Source organism: Aythya marila, assembly GCF_965140915.1.
Source record: "Aythya marila genome assembly, chromosome: Z".
In the NCBI taxonomy this organism is placed as follows: Eukaryota; Metazoa; Chordata; class Aves; order Anseriformes; family Anatidae; genus Aythya; species Aythya marila.
In genome coordinates, this window is record NC_139080.1 from 61,147,715 (window position 1) to 61,162,995 (window position 15,281).

Here is a 15,281-nt window from a genome sequence, read left to right on the forward strand (position 1 = left end):
TAAGGTTTCTGTGGTCTGTAGTGGAAAATGTAATTTAGATACCATCAGACTGGTCAATAAGAAAATAACTATTCAAAACCAGTTTCCTCTGTTTCCTATTAGAGGCTAGATCCAGAAAAGGAGTTTGGCTTCTAAAGAAAGGAATAGTATGTTTTTAGGTGCCCAAATTCAAACCTGACATCTAAAAAAATAATAAAAAAATAAAAAATACAAAATAATAAAAAATAATAATAAAAAATTCACTCAGCAGCTGCTTATGGCTGAAAACGTATCTGTACTTAAGATATGTCTTTCATATGATTGCAGGTCTGGTTTTGAACTTTTGTGTAGGTTTGTCCCACCCTCATTACCCGTGTTCCCATCTAACCCTAAATGGGTAGAAAAAACTTGGCCATGACTGAAGATACAGCCAGAAGATTGCATCCCTCAGAGAATGTAGTTCTTAACGTAACAAGAACAAAACAACAACAATAATAATAATAGTTGTAAAGGATGGCAGAAACACTGTTACGTGTTGCTAGCACATTGTAGCCTATTGCAGAAGTTACTGGCAGGAGACCAAAGTTCCAGCAGTATATTCTAGCCAGTATTTAAATGCTTCAACACACAAAAAGTGTTCATGTACACAAATAACATTGACATAGGTGGATTACACACACATGGATAAAAATATATATAATATGCATTTATTTGTAGTATCATACACACACAGATACGTGCAGATAGCCTTTAGTAAACATGGCTAGTTTATAAAAGTGGTCAGCATCACCATTTTCTTCCTTCCACACTTCAGAAGTTGATATATTAATTAGTTGTTTGAAAAACAAGCCATTGACATCTATATTTAGGAGAGGATTCAAAATCACAGAGTCTGAACAGAAGAAAACATACATTACTAGGCCCTTACTAATATGCTTAATTTCTGATAAAGGGCTGGGTTTTACAACTGTCTTCAGTGTTTCTTGTTCACTGCCCAGGAATCTTCCCTGAACAGTTTTAGATTTCTGAGTGTTATTTCTGAAGAACAGAGTTCTCCTTATCTGCTCCATAACGTAATTCAGGTATCTATCAAAGGAACCTGAGTTCTACTTGAGAAGAATTTTTTGGACCTGGCACTGCATCTCTAAGCAAATCAGAACCTGCATATGTTTTAGCGTTGCGTAGTACTGATATCCTTTTCCCATTCTGTGTGAAAAGAAACAAACAAGCAAACACCCACACACCCACAGGCAGAACCCACAAAGATGAAACAGAACTGGAAGCATTGTTCTAGTACTTGTCTCTTCATGCTACCAGTACTAGATCTACTGACGATAGACCAAAGGTTTTAGTCCTATGCCACCCTAGCTGAGTCTGTCAATTCAATACAAGATACATTCTTATTTATCAGCTACTAGATATTAGGATACTACAGTGTATCTAACAAAATAGAACAGGTATCTAAGCAGATAATGGTTTCTGATGTTAAGTGTCTGTCATCTAGCAGATATCTTACAACAGGAATAGGAAGAGTTGCAAAATCAAACACACAGGAAACATGTCAAAATGTTGCCAAGAAAACCTGAGGTCCATATATACATCAGGACACTGTTTTATGTAACCTGAATTTGTCCCCTCAGGCATTATTACACAGTTTCAAAGCATAAGACCGGATACTACTTTGCACATGACCCATGCTATCATTGATTCAGTGGTCTGCACTTGCTGAAATTATCATGATACAACACATGGTTTTACTGTCGTCTTCAGTTGTGGCCTCTCATCACTTGATACACACCAATGAAACAGTGAAGTGGCAATGCAGCTGTTAATTTCCTTACATTCTAGTGGTGTTTGAAGAAATCATAGTTTATACAGTACTATTTTTAGCTGTAAAAGACCATTTGTGAGGAAAAGACCAAGTTCATAGCTTTCATTGGCCTCAGCTGCAAATATGGCTTCTGCGTACTTCTGCAGGTTAGATCGCCGACATCTTGGGAAGGAACCCGGGAGGTAAAGAACCCCTACCAGCTTTCTGTGGATACACTGGTTTGTGTGACACAGTATCAGCAAGAAGCCCTTTAACGGAGATGAGAACAGTGTCTGACTGTCTGCGGCACTTCAGTTCTCTCAGCCACCTGACCATTATTGTCTCTGCAGTACTCTTGTCTCATTCATCAAACTGCTTCTGGCTTTTCCAACAAGGGAAACAGAAGGTCTACAGATCACTGGTTTGTTCACAATTCTGTCTTTCCCTCTAGGCACCCTGCTCAAAGAATCAACTACACACACACACACACACACACAAAAAAAAAAAAAAAAAAAAAAAAAAAAAAAAAAGAGAAAAATGCTATCTGTCTGATCATGTAAAAGATGAGCAAAGGCTTTGGAGTGAACACTAATAATACATATTGCAGATCCTGATGCTATTTTTTGAAATCTTACTGTTAGCTTACTGCAGATTTAAACACAATTTCCCTCTTAGGAAAAAGAGATTTGGAAATGGCATCTTACAGAGATCACTGCAAAGCTGGATTTTTGGTTGAGGAAGGTATCTGAACTCCACTAACAAAGTAACAAATGGGAAAAGTAACATTTTTTATTTTCTGTCTGCATCTGCCGCTAGAGGGGGGGATGGAGCAAATGTGAACAGGTAAGGTCCATGCGTTTACAGCTTTTTGCTGAACAGCAGACAGCATCAGGCTTCAAAACTCCCGGGTTTTATTTCAGTTCTGTAGGAGATCCACCTGCATCATCCGTCTGTTGTGCCTTTCCACCGTCATTTTTGCCTCTGAGCTGCTTTGTCTCTTACTCCTCTTTTTTCCCTGCTGTCGGCCCCTTTCTGTTCCTGCCCCATTTTTGTCCTTCCCCTGTATTGTCACCAGCGCTCAGCTTCACTCTTCATCCTCCGTTTCTCACCCCCTGATTAAAATCGGTCTTTCTAAACTTAAACTCAGTCAATATGCACAAAAGTGCACAGTTTCTCTGCTGTCAGCAGTTCCCACCATGGTAGCTGATAACATCCATATCCAGTGACTGCAGGAGTCCTGTAAGGCCTTTCACGTCCAGAAGCTAACACTTTATTTTTTTATTTTTTTGCCTAGTGGGAGGAAGGGGGTTAGAAGTTACGCATTATCGATCCCTGAAGTAGGTTCTGTGAGATCCTGGAGCAGGCTCTAAATATGGACGAACTTAGCACAGGTTTAAATTTCCTGGCTCCTTCAAAAGTCTACTGAACTCTGCTGGCCAAAAATGTGTTGGTGCTACAGTTTTAGGAACTTTGGGGGGGGGGATTTTAATGAGAAGGGAAAAGCCGAGCCGTGGTGCTAACGCCAATTTTCGGACTTCAAATCGCAGGGGCGTCAGAGCTCCCCAGCACAAGCTGCCCGCGGTGCGTTACGTGCGGCTAAAACATGGTAAAAAAACACGCTTTTAGCACTCGGGCAGCCCTCAGAAGCACCCCGTATCCCCACAGCACCATTGACATCTGCCAGAACTGTGTGGAGGGAAGGAGGGAAGGGAAGGAGCCAACCGCCACACGCCAGCCTCACGGCGGGGCTGCCCGCGGGGGCAGCCGTTCCCCGCCGCCCAACGGCCGCCGCGCGGGGCGGGGGGGGGGGGCGCGGCGCTGACACCGCCGCAGGCACCGCCCACCCGCGCGGGGGCGGGGGCGGGGGCGGAGCGTGAGGCTCCGGCGGCGGCGGGCGGGGGCTGCTGCGGGCGCCGGCGGCAGCGCTCGGGCCGCGGGGCGGAGGAGGAGGAGGAGGAGGAGGAGCAGGAGCGGGGCGGCCGCAGGAGGAGGAGGACGGGAAGCGGAGCAGCGGCGGCGCTCGGTCGGCCCCGCGGCGCTGCTGCCGCCGCCGCCAGTTCCCCGCTCGCTGCCCGCCCGCCCGATCCGCGGCTGCCGGCGGCTCCCGGCTCGGCCGCGGGCGCTGGGAGCGGGCTCGGCGCTGCCCCGCCGGAGGAGCCCCCGCGGCGCCGCGGTGCCGCCGCCCGGCGCCGGCTCGGAACTTTCCCCGCGGGGCGCGGGGGGGCAGCGAGGAAGAGGAGGAGGAGGAGGAGGAAGGAGGAGGAGGAGGAGGAGGAGGAGGAGGAGGCGGCGGCGATGAAGCTGAGCCGCCAGTTCACGGTGTTCGGCAGCGCGGTGTTCTGCGTGGTCATCTTCTCGCTCTACCTGATGCTGGACCGCGGGCACTTCGACCACCCCAAGAGCCCGCGGCGGGAGGGCACCTTCCCCAAGGTGAGCGCCGCACGGCACCGCCGGGGGGGCGCCGCCGCCCAGCGCTTCCTCCTCCCCCCCCCCCATCCCCCCTTCGCCGCCGGGGCACGGGGGCGGCCTCTGGGAGGCGCTGCCCCGGCCCCGCCGCGTGTCCCGGGCCGCCCGCAGCCGCAGCAGCGGGGTTGGGGCTGGGGGAAGCAGCGGGGTTTGGGGGGGGGGGCAGCGATCGCGGTGCGGGGCGGTGCGGGGCGGTGCGGTGTGCCCCGGGCTGTGCCGCACGCTGCTGCGCCTCGTGGGGCAAAACGCAAAGTGTGGGGAGCCGGGCGGCGCAGCCGGTGCCTGCGCTGAATGCACCCCTCCTGACGGCAGGAAAACAAAGGGACGGGGTGTTAGTGCGGCGGAGGGGTGTCAGGGCAATTTAAAAACCTCAGATCGCTCACCGAGAAAGTAAAATTATTATTATTATTATTTTTTTTCCGATAGAACCGTGTTTTTTTTTGTTTTGTTTTGTTTTGTTTTGTTTTTTTTTCTTTAACGCAAAGATAATACTTGGCACCACTTTATTTCTGGCCACGGCAAAAAAAAAAACAAAAAAACCTTGGCTGAAGTGTATGGAAGGAGCAGGGATCAGTTCTGCCTTTGTTTCTTCGAGTTACAGTTCAGAGGTCAGCCGCTAGCTGTTTCAGGAACTAAGAGAATACGAAAGAAGCTCTGAAGAAAGCGAGACAAGGCTGGACTACTGCGGCTGCATCTGTTCAATATACAGCTCCGGCAGGAGAGTAATACTGAGTGTCATACTTGTAAAAGCTAGTACAAGTGCTGCTTTGGTGGTATGGTCAGTATCTTATATTAGCAGAGCACCTCATGTGCTTTTATCTCACCAGTTGAGTTTAATCCAGATAAAGAATAGGACAGGGCAGCTGGTACATAGGTGGCCTTTTTTTTAATTTATTTTTATTTAATGTCAGGATTTGCTTTGAAATACTGAAACCTGGAAGATGTATTAGATGTGTTTGCTTTTCCACTGTCAGTGTCTTGCAGTTGAAATTTCTGTCAGTGTCCTACAGCGTAATGCTTTCTCTCTTACGAGAGAAAGGTCTGGTGCCTCAGTCTGCTGTAACATCTCTTCTTTATACAACGTAAGGAGCCAAGCATCTCTCCTCACCTCCTCCTTCCTCCCCTCGGACTCCTAGAACATTCCGCCAGCATTTACTCTTTCTGCCTTTTCCATACCTAAATTCATTCGAGGCTGCTCACTCTCACTACTTAGCACTGTTTCAGTCCTTCCTTTGGGTGGAAAAATTGCCCTTTTTCTTCTTGCTGCTTTATCCTTCGAAGAAGTTACAGGTGAAGCCAATGTGACTTTGTCATTTCCTTTTTGCTGTCTGTAGGGTTCTGAATAGGAATTTTTCACTTTTTTTAAATTGGGAAACCTCTGGAACCTAGCAAATGTTTTCAAGCCATATAATGCGTCAGTGTAAAGTCAATATGAAAGATGAAGAGGGGAAGAGAAGCCACCGACAATATTGGAAAGGAAAACGCTATCTTAGCTTACAAAAAATCATGTCAGTGAGGTGTTGTTGGAACTCAATGTACTGTAAGTGAAACCAGCCACAGATGTAAAAACTTCAAGCTGCTTTTGTTTGCGAAAAGCTCTGGCAGCAGGATATTGTGTGTCCGTGGATTTAAGAAGACATTTTCTTTCACGATGAGAAAGGTCAGTTTTTCTTACTGCTTGGAAGGAGGAGCTGAGATTTTTTTTTTATTATTTTTTCCCCACAGATTTTCAGATAGCTTCACTTCTTACTTCTTTCTGATCTGACAGTGTGCTAATTTTTCAACTTTGCTGTTTCTCTGTGCAGCTCTGGTAGGAGCATCCTTCACCTTGCATATCCTGGAAGTTGTGTACTGATTAGCTTGCTCTCCCCGAGCTCTGTGGTATACAGTAGCCTCAGAGAGGAGGAGTGGGTTCTTCTGGAAGCAGCTTCCTGTGTAGCTCATCAGCATTTGTCTATCTAGGCTTTACTTTAATTTCTGCCAGGAATAGAGTTGGATTTTTTTTTTAGCTGGTAGTGCCTGTTGGTCTGTATTCACTGAGAGAATCGTGTGTAATACCAGTAGTAAAATGCAGGATGGGGATTTGCTGCTCAACTTTCACTTCTGCTATTTCTTCCATATGCCTTCTCGTTGCATGATCTCAGGGTCGTGTACATCAGGCTGAGGCTTGTGAACCTGTCCTTTTTTCAGATTTATCTGCCATTATCTGTAGTCAAGAGTTACCCTTCCTGAGCTGGCTTTCTAGTTTGAGAGTTTAGGTAGTTGTTCAAGGGTGCCAACAGGAATGAATGTCTTGCAGAAGTAATTTTTGGAGAAGATCTCTCAGGGAGTGTGAATGCCCCTAAGCAGTAGCCTTTACATAATCTCTATCCAGGTGCTTGTAAATGCTTTTCAGTGCTGTCTTAAAGAGAATCTCTGGTCTGACTTTGGAGGTACTGGTAATATCTTGTCTTTTTAAGTGTTGAATTTGCAAAAGTTGGCATCGGTGGTCTCTTGTAAAGTTCTCATTGCCCGCACTCTGTAGTGAGGTGACATCATGGCAGCCGTAATAGAGCCTGAGCTAATGAAGTGATTTATAGCCTTGTCATCACTGATGGTGCATTTAAATCATATATGAAGATCTGCATGCTGCCACAGAACTGAAATCCCCGTTAATTTGGGGAAGATTAGGTACAACCTATGGAGATTGCCTTATTTGCCTCTCCTCTCTAAATCCTGTGTGTAACTTCATGGACCCTGCCTGGTTGTCAGCAATATATTATTCTGAAGATGGCCATATCACAAGCACTTTCTTTCTCTCAGACCTTATTTGTAGTCACTGTAGGATTTCTGTCTGCTGCAGTGTACCGTGGACTCTGATACTTTTCCATAGACCTTCTTCCCTGCCTCTCCCTTGCTATTTTGCTTTGTATTCCTTCAGCATGACTCCGGGGTGGATTTCCAAAGCTGTTATCACAACTGCTTCCCATGAACGCTCTGAAACAGCATTTGGCGCAGAGTCTCCTCAGAGGGCTCATCAGCAGTTGACGATGACCTGCTCTAGAAGTTTCAAGCGTTGCTGTGTACTTTATTTCACCCTTCTCAGTGTAGGCAGTGTTACTACAGTGGTTACTTTTGTTTTAAAAACTCTTGGGAGTAATAGCAGAAATGTTGCTGGTTGAGATTTAAAATACACTACTCCCCTTTCTTTCCTCCTGTTCCTTTAGATAAGTAAATTGATAAGCTGCTAGGGAAACTGAACTGTACTTCAGTACGGTATGGCTGTCTTAAAACTTCTGTATCTGTGAATGGAGAGGAAAATGTTCCAGGTATCATTTGAGTTTGAGAAGACTAATGAAGGGTACTGAAAGTGAGAAGAACGAGCTGTGTAGCTGGTCTGCATAACCTAGCATCCTGTGTCAGAATAAGATGTTTCCTGTCTCAGAACACATGTCAAGATACCATGTGTCATAGTGTCCTGTCTCACAAGAGGAACAGCCTTGCAGCATTGTGCAGAGGCAAGCTTAAGGTGCAGGAGCCTTAGATGCATTTTTTTGATTATTAACATATCAACCCTCACTACAGATTATAGTATAAGTCTTCTGGTGGAATTTGCTGAAGAGTGGTGGAGGATATTCTTTCCGTCTGCAATAACAGAATTGTTTGAGAAATCTTTTGGCTGTGTGGTGGATGGAGATTTGAAGTGGTGAGTCCTGTGCTGTCTCCTGTGCACTGAGTGTCAAGTACAAGTGGTCCTTGGACTAAACTGATACAGCTAAATGAAAGCTTCATTCAAATTGAGTCTGAAGTGGAGTAAGTCCATAAGGAACTTCACTTGAAGAACCAGTGTTACTGTATACAGATGAAAACCAAATACAGATAAGCACGTATTAATCTATTTGGTATTTTGGGTCCAAACAGAAAAAAACAAACATTAGGCTAACACAGCATATTTTATCAACTAACTTTACCTTGAGTTTGAACAAATCCATAAAAGCTGTTCATTTACACAGGCTGGTGGAGTATTTCTTCTGATTCTAAATTTTGCTTCATTCAAGAGTGTGCCATGCATGCTAAGGCGTAAGACAAAGAAAAACATTAAAAATCCAATGTATTTTAAATTAAGTGGAGGATTTATTTTTGGGTAAGAATATTTTGCATCAGAAATATATAGCCTTTGTGTAGTCTTCACACGAAAATTCATTTCTGGTGCATTTTACGCCTGAGCAAGGCAAAACAGAAGAGCAACACAGCGTCCTCTGTTGTTACCTGATAGGCAATGCTCTGGAACTGAGCTTTTTCTGCTAACCACTTTCACGCAGCTTGCTTTGGCTTTTATGGGACGTATCCCCATGGTGTGCAAGGCTGTTTCTGGAAGTAAGTTTTTGAAACTCAGGTCTGCCATGGTTCTGCTTGGTAACTGGAATGGGACCAAGGGATTGCTCTTCTGGTATCTTTGGCGTTTCCCTTAAATTTTATTAGAAGGAAAGCACAAGCATACAGCAACTTCGATCCTTAGGGTTTTCCAATTTTTTATATATATTTTTTTGTTTTGAATAAGATCCTTCACCCCTCCTACCCTCGTGCCTTTGACCATCATTATTTGAAACTTACTCTGATCTTCTCATGTGTTTGAACTGCCTTTACAGGCCCTGTAGCTGCCTCGCATCGAACAGAGACAATCAAATACAGTTCCTGTAAAAGCAGCTGGCTTTTATTTCTATTTCCTGTGTCCTTCCCGCAAAACATTAAGGCCTGGCAGTTGGTGGTTCTGCTAATGCTTCTCTGCTGGCTTCATGTTTTCAAGGCATCCATCACATACTTTGTAAATGGCACAAGCAGTGGTTGTTGCAGTGTGCAGTGCTGTTTCATCTGTACTTGCCAATAGTTTGGAATTAGTATCACCTGGCCAAAATATGAATCATGGTAGGGTGGAGCAGTAACAGTAGGATGTTAGGGCCAAACACATCAGAAACATCAGCAGTTCTATGAGTCTGTGCACTGAACAAAGGCATCTTTTGAGATTTACCTCAAAAGTACTCCAAAGTAAAAGCTCCCCTACTTTGAGGAAGCCTTACCTTCCGTCACATAACCCTCTGTCTCCTTTGGGTGGCTGCAGCTGCGGCGAATCAGCTCATGCCTGACATTTGGTGTGCCCCAATTCTGTGCAGAATAAATCTTGTCTCCCTCCAGTGTCACAGCAAGTCCTCACGCTTTCTGCTTTTGAAATAACTCCTGATACACCAGAAATACATTTCCCAGCTATGGTTTTGTTAGGTACATTGCTGTAGTGAAGTAGGTGAAATCAGTGGCTTACCTGAACTATAAATACACGCCTTTTGTTGCTTCATGTTCTTGCGGGTTTATTTTTGTGGGTACATTTCTGGCCTATGTTGTATAACAAGCTCAAGCACTGCTGTATGTAGCAGTATAGGAAACTGTATGATCAGGAAATGTTTTTATCACTCTGAAATGTAAGTAGTAGTAATTAAGGTTGTACGTAGTTTAAGTTGTCTGAGCACTGAGTAATTGTGAGTGCAGTGACTTCTAGTAGCATTCTTAGGAGTTTCGTGTTGGAGAAGATTGAATGTTGAATCAGAATAGTTACAGAAGGAATTACCATTTTCCTGGATTTGAAACTTGCTTACTTAAAACAAACAAACAAAGCCTGATTAACAGCAATCACTATCTGAAAGCCTTTGAGCGTCACAGGAATGTTCTTGAGTATAAAAAAAAAAATAAAAATAAAATTTATTTTTTCTTTTGAGCTTCTGGTGCATTGTAAAGGAGGAGGGGTTCTCATAGTAAATGTAATTATAGGTCAGTAACTAGTTTTGTACTAAAGTACAAAAAATAAAAAAAACACCTTGTACTTCCTGATGTTCCAGAGTGTGTTTGTCTTTGTTTCTTGTATGTTTTGAGTGAAGTTCTGGCTAAACAGCAGTCGGGCAGAATCTAATAGCTTCTTTCAATTAGTCTTTAAATCTAGTGAAAAATGTTGAACAAAATATATTCTTCAGAAGAGCAGTAACACCTCCCATAAAGCAGAACTCCTTTCTGCTACTTACGGTCAATGCCCAGCTTAAACTGCATAAACTAAATGGAGAGAGAGCATTTCCTTGTTTGCTCTTAGCTTGACCTTTTTTTCTGACTGCTACATGATTTTGTTATTTTAAGTTTTGACTTGTTCAAATAAAAATAATTAAAATGCCTGTACTCAGATGCCATGTAAACTGCATTTCAGTTTTGTACTGATAGCCATTTTAACTACAGAAATAAATATTCAGTACAGGGTTAGGAAGGGAACCAAAAGGGAAATGAACCTAAAACTTACCAGCCTGAGAAGTAGTGAACATCCTTCAGATAACTGACTTAATATAGGGAATGCTTCTAGATTTGTCTCCATCTCCCCCTTCTTTCTCCCAGCCTTCAGCTCAGTGATAATGGTGTCAAATTAGGCCTTAACAACATCTTTTTTCTATCTCCGTAAGTTACATGAAACTTAAATCTAGAGTAATAGTATGTAGAATGCTTATTTCTTATCATGACACTTGTTAAAAGGATTTTAAAGTCTATCAGTTCCTGAAAACCTTTTTTTTTTAGGTTACTTTATCTTTGGACTAGAACAACTATTTCATTTGAGAGAGTAGACTTGTGTTTTGTAGTTCAGTTAATTCAGGTGAATGCTAGTGTCTTCACAAAGTGAGCTTGTTTTGAATGGTACTTTAAAGGCAGGAAATCCTTAAAAAGGTTATTTATGTAATTTTCATGATTAAAAATGCACAGAAACCTTCTGCTTAGCTTAATAAAGGCTTTGAACCTTGACTTGTGCTTTTAACTGTTGTACTGTATGCTTGGTTTTTCATTGTGTCCTACCTCACAAGGTGAATACACGCTGAAACAGTCAGTGTGTTCAAATATTAAGCTTTGATGCAACATCGTGCTGTATTTTTAACTTCTACCTGCTTGCTTTTTTTCTGTAGAGGACATGACCATTCAAATTCTACATTTAGTGTGCTCTGTTCACTGTACAGTGCTCAGATTGCACAGTGAACTGAGAATATTTTCTGGTCTTACCATCTTGGTATGCTGCATCTGGTCAGAGGCTTGTATCAAGATTTTAGTCAAGTTAGTACATGATTTGTGAAGATATCAATAATTACTTCCAGGTATAAGAAGCTGATACAGGAAGTGATTAGGATGACTGCGAATTCAGTGCCATCAGAAAAGGACACGTGAAGTTTCTTAAATGCTCAGTGTTGTGAACCTGTATAGGCAATGATCCGGACTTGAATTCCACATCCCCAGGAGAACCCTGTTCGCTGTGGTACACTGCTGTCTTCACCACTGCTCGTTTGTGCACCAGAGCCTCTTCAACAGGACTCTGCCAGCTCTTTTGTGGTCTCCGGCTTGTTCGTGTGGGTGAGAAGGAGAATGGGCTCTGGCTGGTTTTGAACCAAGCGCTTGGTGGTTGCTGGCTCACTCTCTGGATACATAATAATAATAATTTCTAGCTGACCTAACCTCAGAAGTCTCTCATGTGGATTTGTCCTCTGTCTGCCAGTTTCTGTGAGAATTCCTCATTCATGGGCCTGTCATACTCCCGCTTAAATTATTTGAGCTACCTTTCTTTTTCCTTGAAATGGTCAGCAGCTGCCTGTTTGAAAGGTCTTGTATTTAAAGAAGGAGTGAGTGAGCATTCACTGAGGAAATGAAAGTTGCAATACCCTTTTCTGCAGTGCTTAGATAGGAGAAGCTGCTCTGCCTTGCCCAGAATAAAGCAACTTTATTTTTCCTTGTGTTACTGGAGTTGCTTACTTGTGCCGGGTACCAATACTCCTTTCTGGAGTGAGTCCTTGCAATGTATCAGAGCAGTACCAAATGCAAATAGACAAGGACAAAACAGAGGGCAGTGGGGAAGCAGAGGCCATTCTGGGATGTTTGGGGCTTGAAAACCACTGAAGGGTTAAGACTGAAGCATAGGGAACTGTTTATGTAGCTATATTGTGTGGTGGTAACAGCAGGTTGCTCAGTGCAGCTAGCAGGTATGGATGTTTTTTGTTCCAAACGGGTGGAGAATGAGCTGGTCTGGTCTGTCCTCACTTGGGAAGGTTCAGTTGTTTCAGTCCAACCCTGTGTAACCATGGGGATGGCAAAGAGATGCACTACTTGTGTGATGCCATTATTTTACTAGTGCAGCTGTACCTACTTCCAGGATACAATTTGGATTTGTTGGTACTTTCCACTTCATGCACTAATACCTGTTGTTGTGGAGCGAGAGCTGGGTTCCCTTTCTTCTTAATCAAATCTTTATTTGCACAACCTTACCAGTACGTGAAGATGGAGAGAGATGAAAGAAAGAAGTTTATACCAAAGTTAATAAAAACTAGTAGACTGATTGTGTAAGTTAGGTGATTCCTGTAATTTTACATTGCATTTCCTTATTCCAAACAAGTATATAGATTCACAGAGCATCCTTTTAATGGTCTACATTTGGACTGAGCCTCAGTCTATTTGGACTTATCCAGAAAGCATACCTCTTATTTTGCTATCCAGTATTCACAAAGCCATGTAGATTACAACGTTTCAGGCAGAATTGCTTAAGGTAAAATTGATACATCTCTGCTTGGATTTAAAAATATAACAACACCCACTTCCAATTGTGTGGAAAATTTTCAAACTTAATTTAGAACAAATACTGATGATTTTAGTAATGAAAAGATGTCCTGTGTGTTTCATTTTTGATTAGACCCGTCAGGTTCTCTGGTATGTTTCTGAGCTGTTTTAATAGTAAATCAACACCCATTACTGGCAATCAGTAAGGGGCAGTGTGAATCAGCTATTTTCCTCTAACAGTGTTGAAACTAAATTTTGTTTTGTTCTTGAACATTTTCCGTGTTCATCTTTGAATTTTAAAGAAATTTTACTATTGAATGCTACATTCTTAGCACCGTCTTACTCCTGCCTACTTAAAATGAGTAAGGAGTGAGGACTGAAAAAAAAAAAAAAGTACTTTCTGATACTTGAACCATTTTTAAATCTGAGAATGGATTCCTGACACTGCTTTCACTGTATTTATATTGAGTGAAAGCTGGGATCCATTTCTAGTTTGAGACACAGTTGTTTCTGAAATTTAATTCTAATAGCTGGTGTGTTGCACAACGGAAACTTAAAATATTTTTTTTTAGTGTCTACAAAAACTTCGTTGCCTGATAGTTAGTTTGCAGCATGAGGCCATAGTTACGTATTTTTACCTGTAGCTTTTTATTTGATATTTTGCTTTCAAGCTGAGTTGGTACATGTCCAGTTTAAAATCTTCATAAGAAACATGATGCATCTCCTAGTCTTTCAAAAAAAAGAAAGCAGGTAGTCTTAATTAGCATCCTTTGTTAGTTTCTACAGTGGGAATTCTGGTAAGATTTCTATCTCCAGCTAACAGAATATCTGTCTCCAAAGTTCTGTGCCTAATATTCTAAAAATCACTGCTGCTCAGTGTTCAAGGTAGGCTTGAACTCTCCACCATAAAAATAAATTATTGCTGGAATTACGTAACTATACATTTTTTACTGGAAAATGAACAGGAAGCAATCTACTGTCTCAGCACACAAGAAACAGGGAACTTAATTTAAAAGAATTTTACCACAGAATACACAGTGAAATGGTAGAACTTAATGCAGATATTTTGAGGTTTAAATTATAAAAAAAATAAAAATTAAAAGAATGGTCCATCTAATAGATATGAGAAGTGTGACTTGACCTCCAAGTTTGTAAGTTTGTGTCTGACTGACAGAAGTTGGCAGTATATGCCAATGGAAGGTTCAGTCTAACCACGTATTCAGTGTTTTTGTAACTTTTGGACAGAGACAATACTTACCTAGACAACATAGAACAGATCAGTCTTGTAACCTACTGCAAAGTAGTTGACAGGCTATTGCTCAGCAATATAATATTCTTCTCTTGTAGGTAGAATATTTCTAGAACATACATGAAAGAGAAATTTTAAATAGTTCTCTGATTTTACAGTTCAAAGGAAGAATATATACTGGTGGGGTAGGTGTGAACAGCATTTTAGGTGCTTACACATTTGGTAACTTTGAACTAGAGCTGTGTGCAGCGAAGCAGGTAATAGCTGGTGTACATGATAGCTATGTTTTATTTTTTAGGAATCTAAAGATCAGAGGTTATGTTGGGCAGCCTGTAAAGTCCCAATCAGTATTACTTTATGCATTTTACTTTAAGAGTGAGTGGCATAACAGGCTATTATGTGAGCAGAGAAACCTTTCTTTTGTACTTTTTGAACGGGAAAGTACTAATTTTATTAAAATGGGTGCATACCATTTTTAATGTATCGTTTGGAAGGTTTTAGTCTCGGTTGTTTCTTTTATGCCACCAGGGGGCATGGGACTACACTTTTTTCTTTCCAGTGCCCTATCATCTGCATATTGATCTCCTGTTTTCAGTTATTCTGTTTCTAGTATTTGTCTTTAAGCAGTTTAGATTCTAAGATTTTGGTCCTTCATCTCAATTAACTTATTCTGGATCTATTGTCAAAATATATTTTTGTCTTTTGGGAAATAAAAAGGTTTCACGTGTGTTGAATTTTAAAACCTGTTATTTTCAGGATGTATTGAGATAAGAACAAAGAAAAACACTGGGTCAGCATTTTACACAGCACAGAAAAGGAGGGGACAAACCTACTAACTGTAAAATATTACACCTTATCTTCTATAGAATTATAAACAACTCCTATAAAGATGAAATTGCAGAAATGGCTAGTAGATCCTAAGAGGTTGATTGGTATCTCATATTTAGAGAAGTTTTTTATTCCTGCAGACTTCTTGAACAGGTTTTAAAAGAAAGTACCCATTACAATTTACAAAGGAGGCTTAGTCCTTTGCAAACTACAGCCTAACTACAGAAGTTGGAATTAATTGGCATTTGAGGAAGGCAAATTGTATCGTAAAAGCAAAATGCAAAAGGCCTCAAGTGAATGATTGCTAAAGGGGGAAAAAGTCTCATGCACCAAAGCTGTTACTAATAATTTTCT

The 15,281-nt window shown here is 42.0% G+C and overlaps 1 protein-coding gene across 1 annotated transcript in view; it reads left to right on the plus strand.

Moving 5' to 3' along the window:
* Window positions 1-3,752: 3,752 nt before the first annotated feature.
* The window catches only part of MAN2A1 (mannosidase alpha class 2A member 1), a 131,850-nt gene continuing 120,321 nt past the window's right edge, over window positions 3,753-15,281 (plus strand). Inside the window, exon 1 of the mRNA XM_082783086.1 lies at window positions 3,753-4,219. Coding sequence (XP_082639212.1) covers window positions 4,085-4,219 — 135 coding nt within the window. The 5' untranslated portion in view covers window positions 3,753-4,084. The remainder of the gene's footprint in view (window positions 4,220-15,281) is intronic.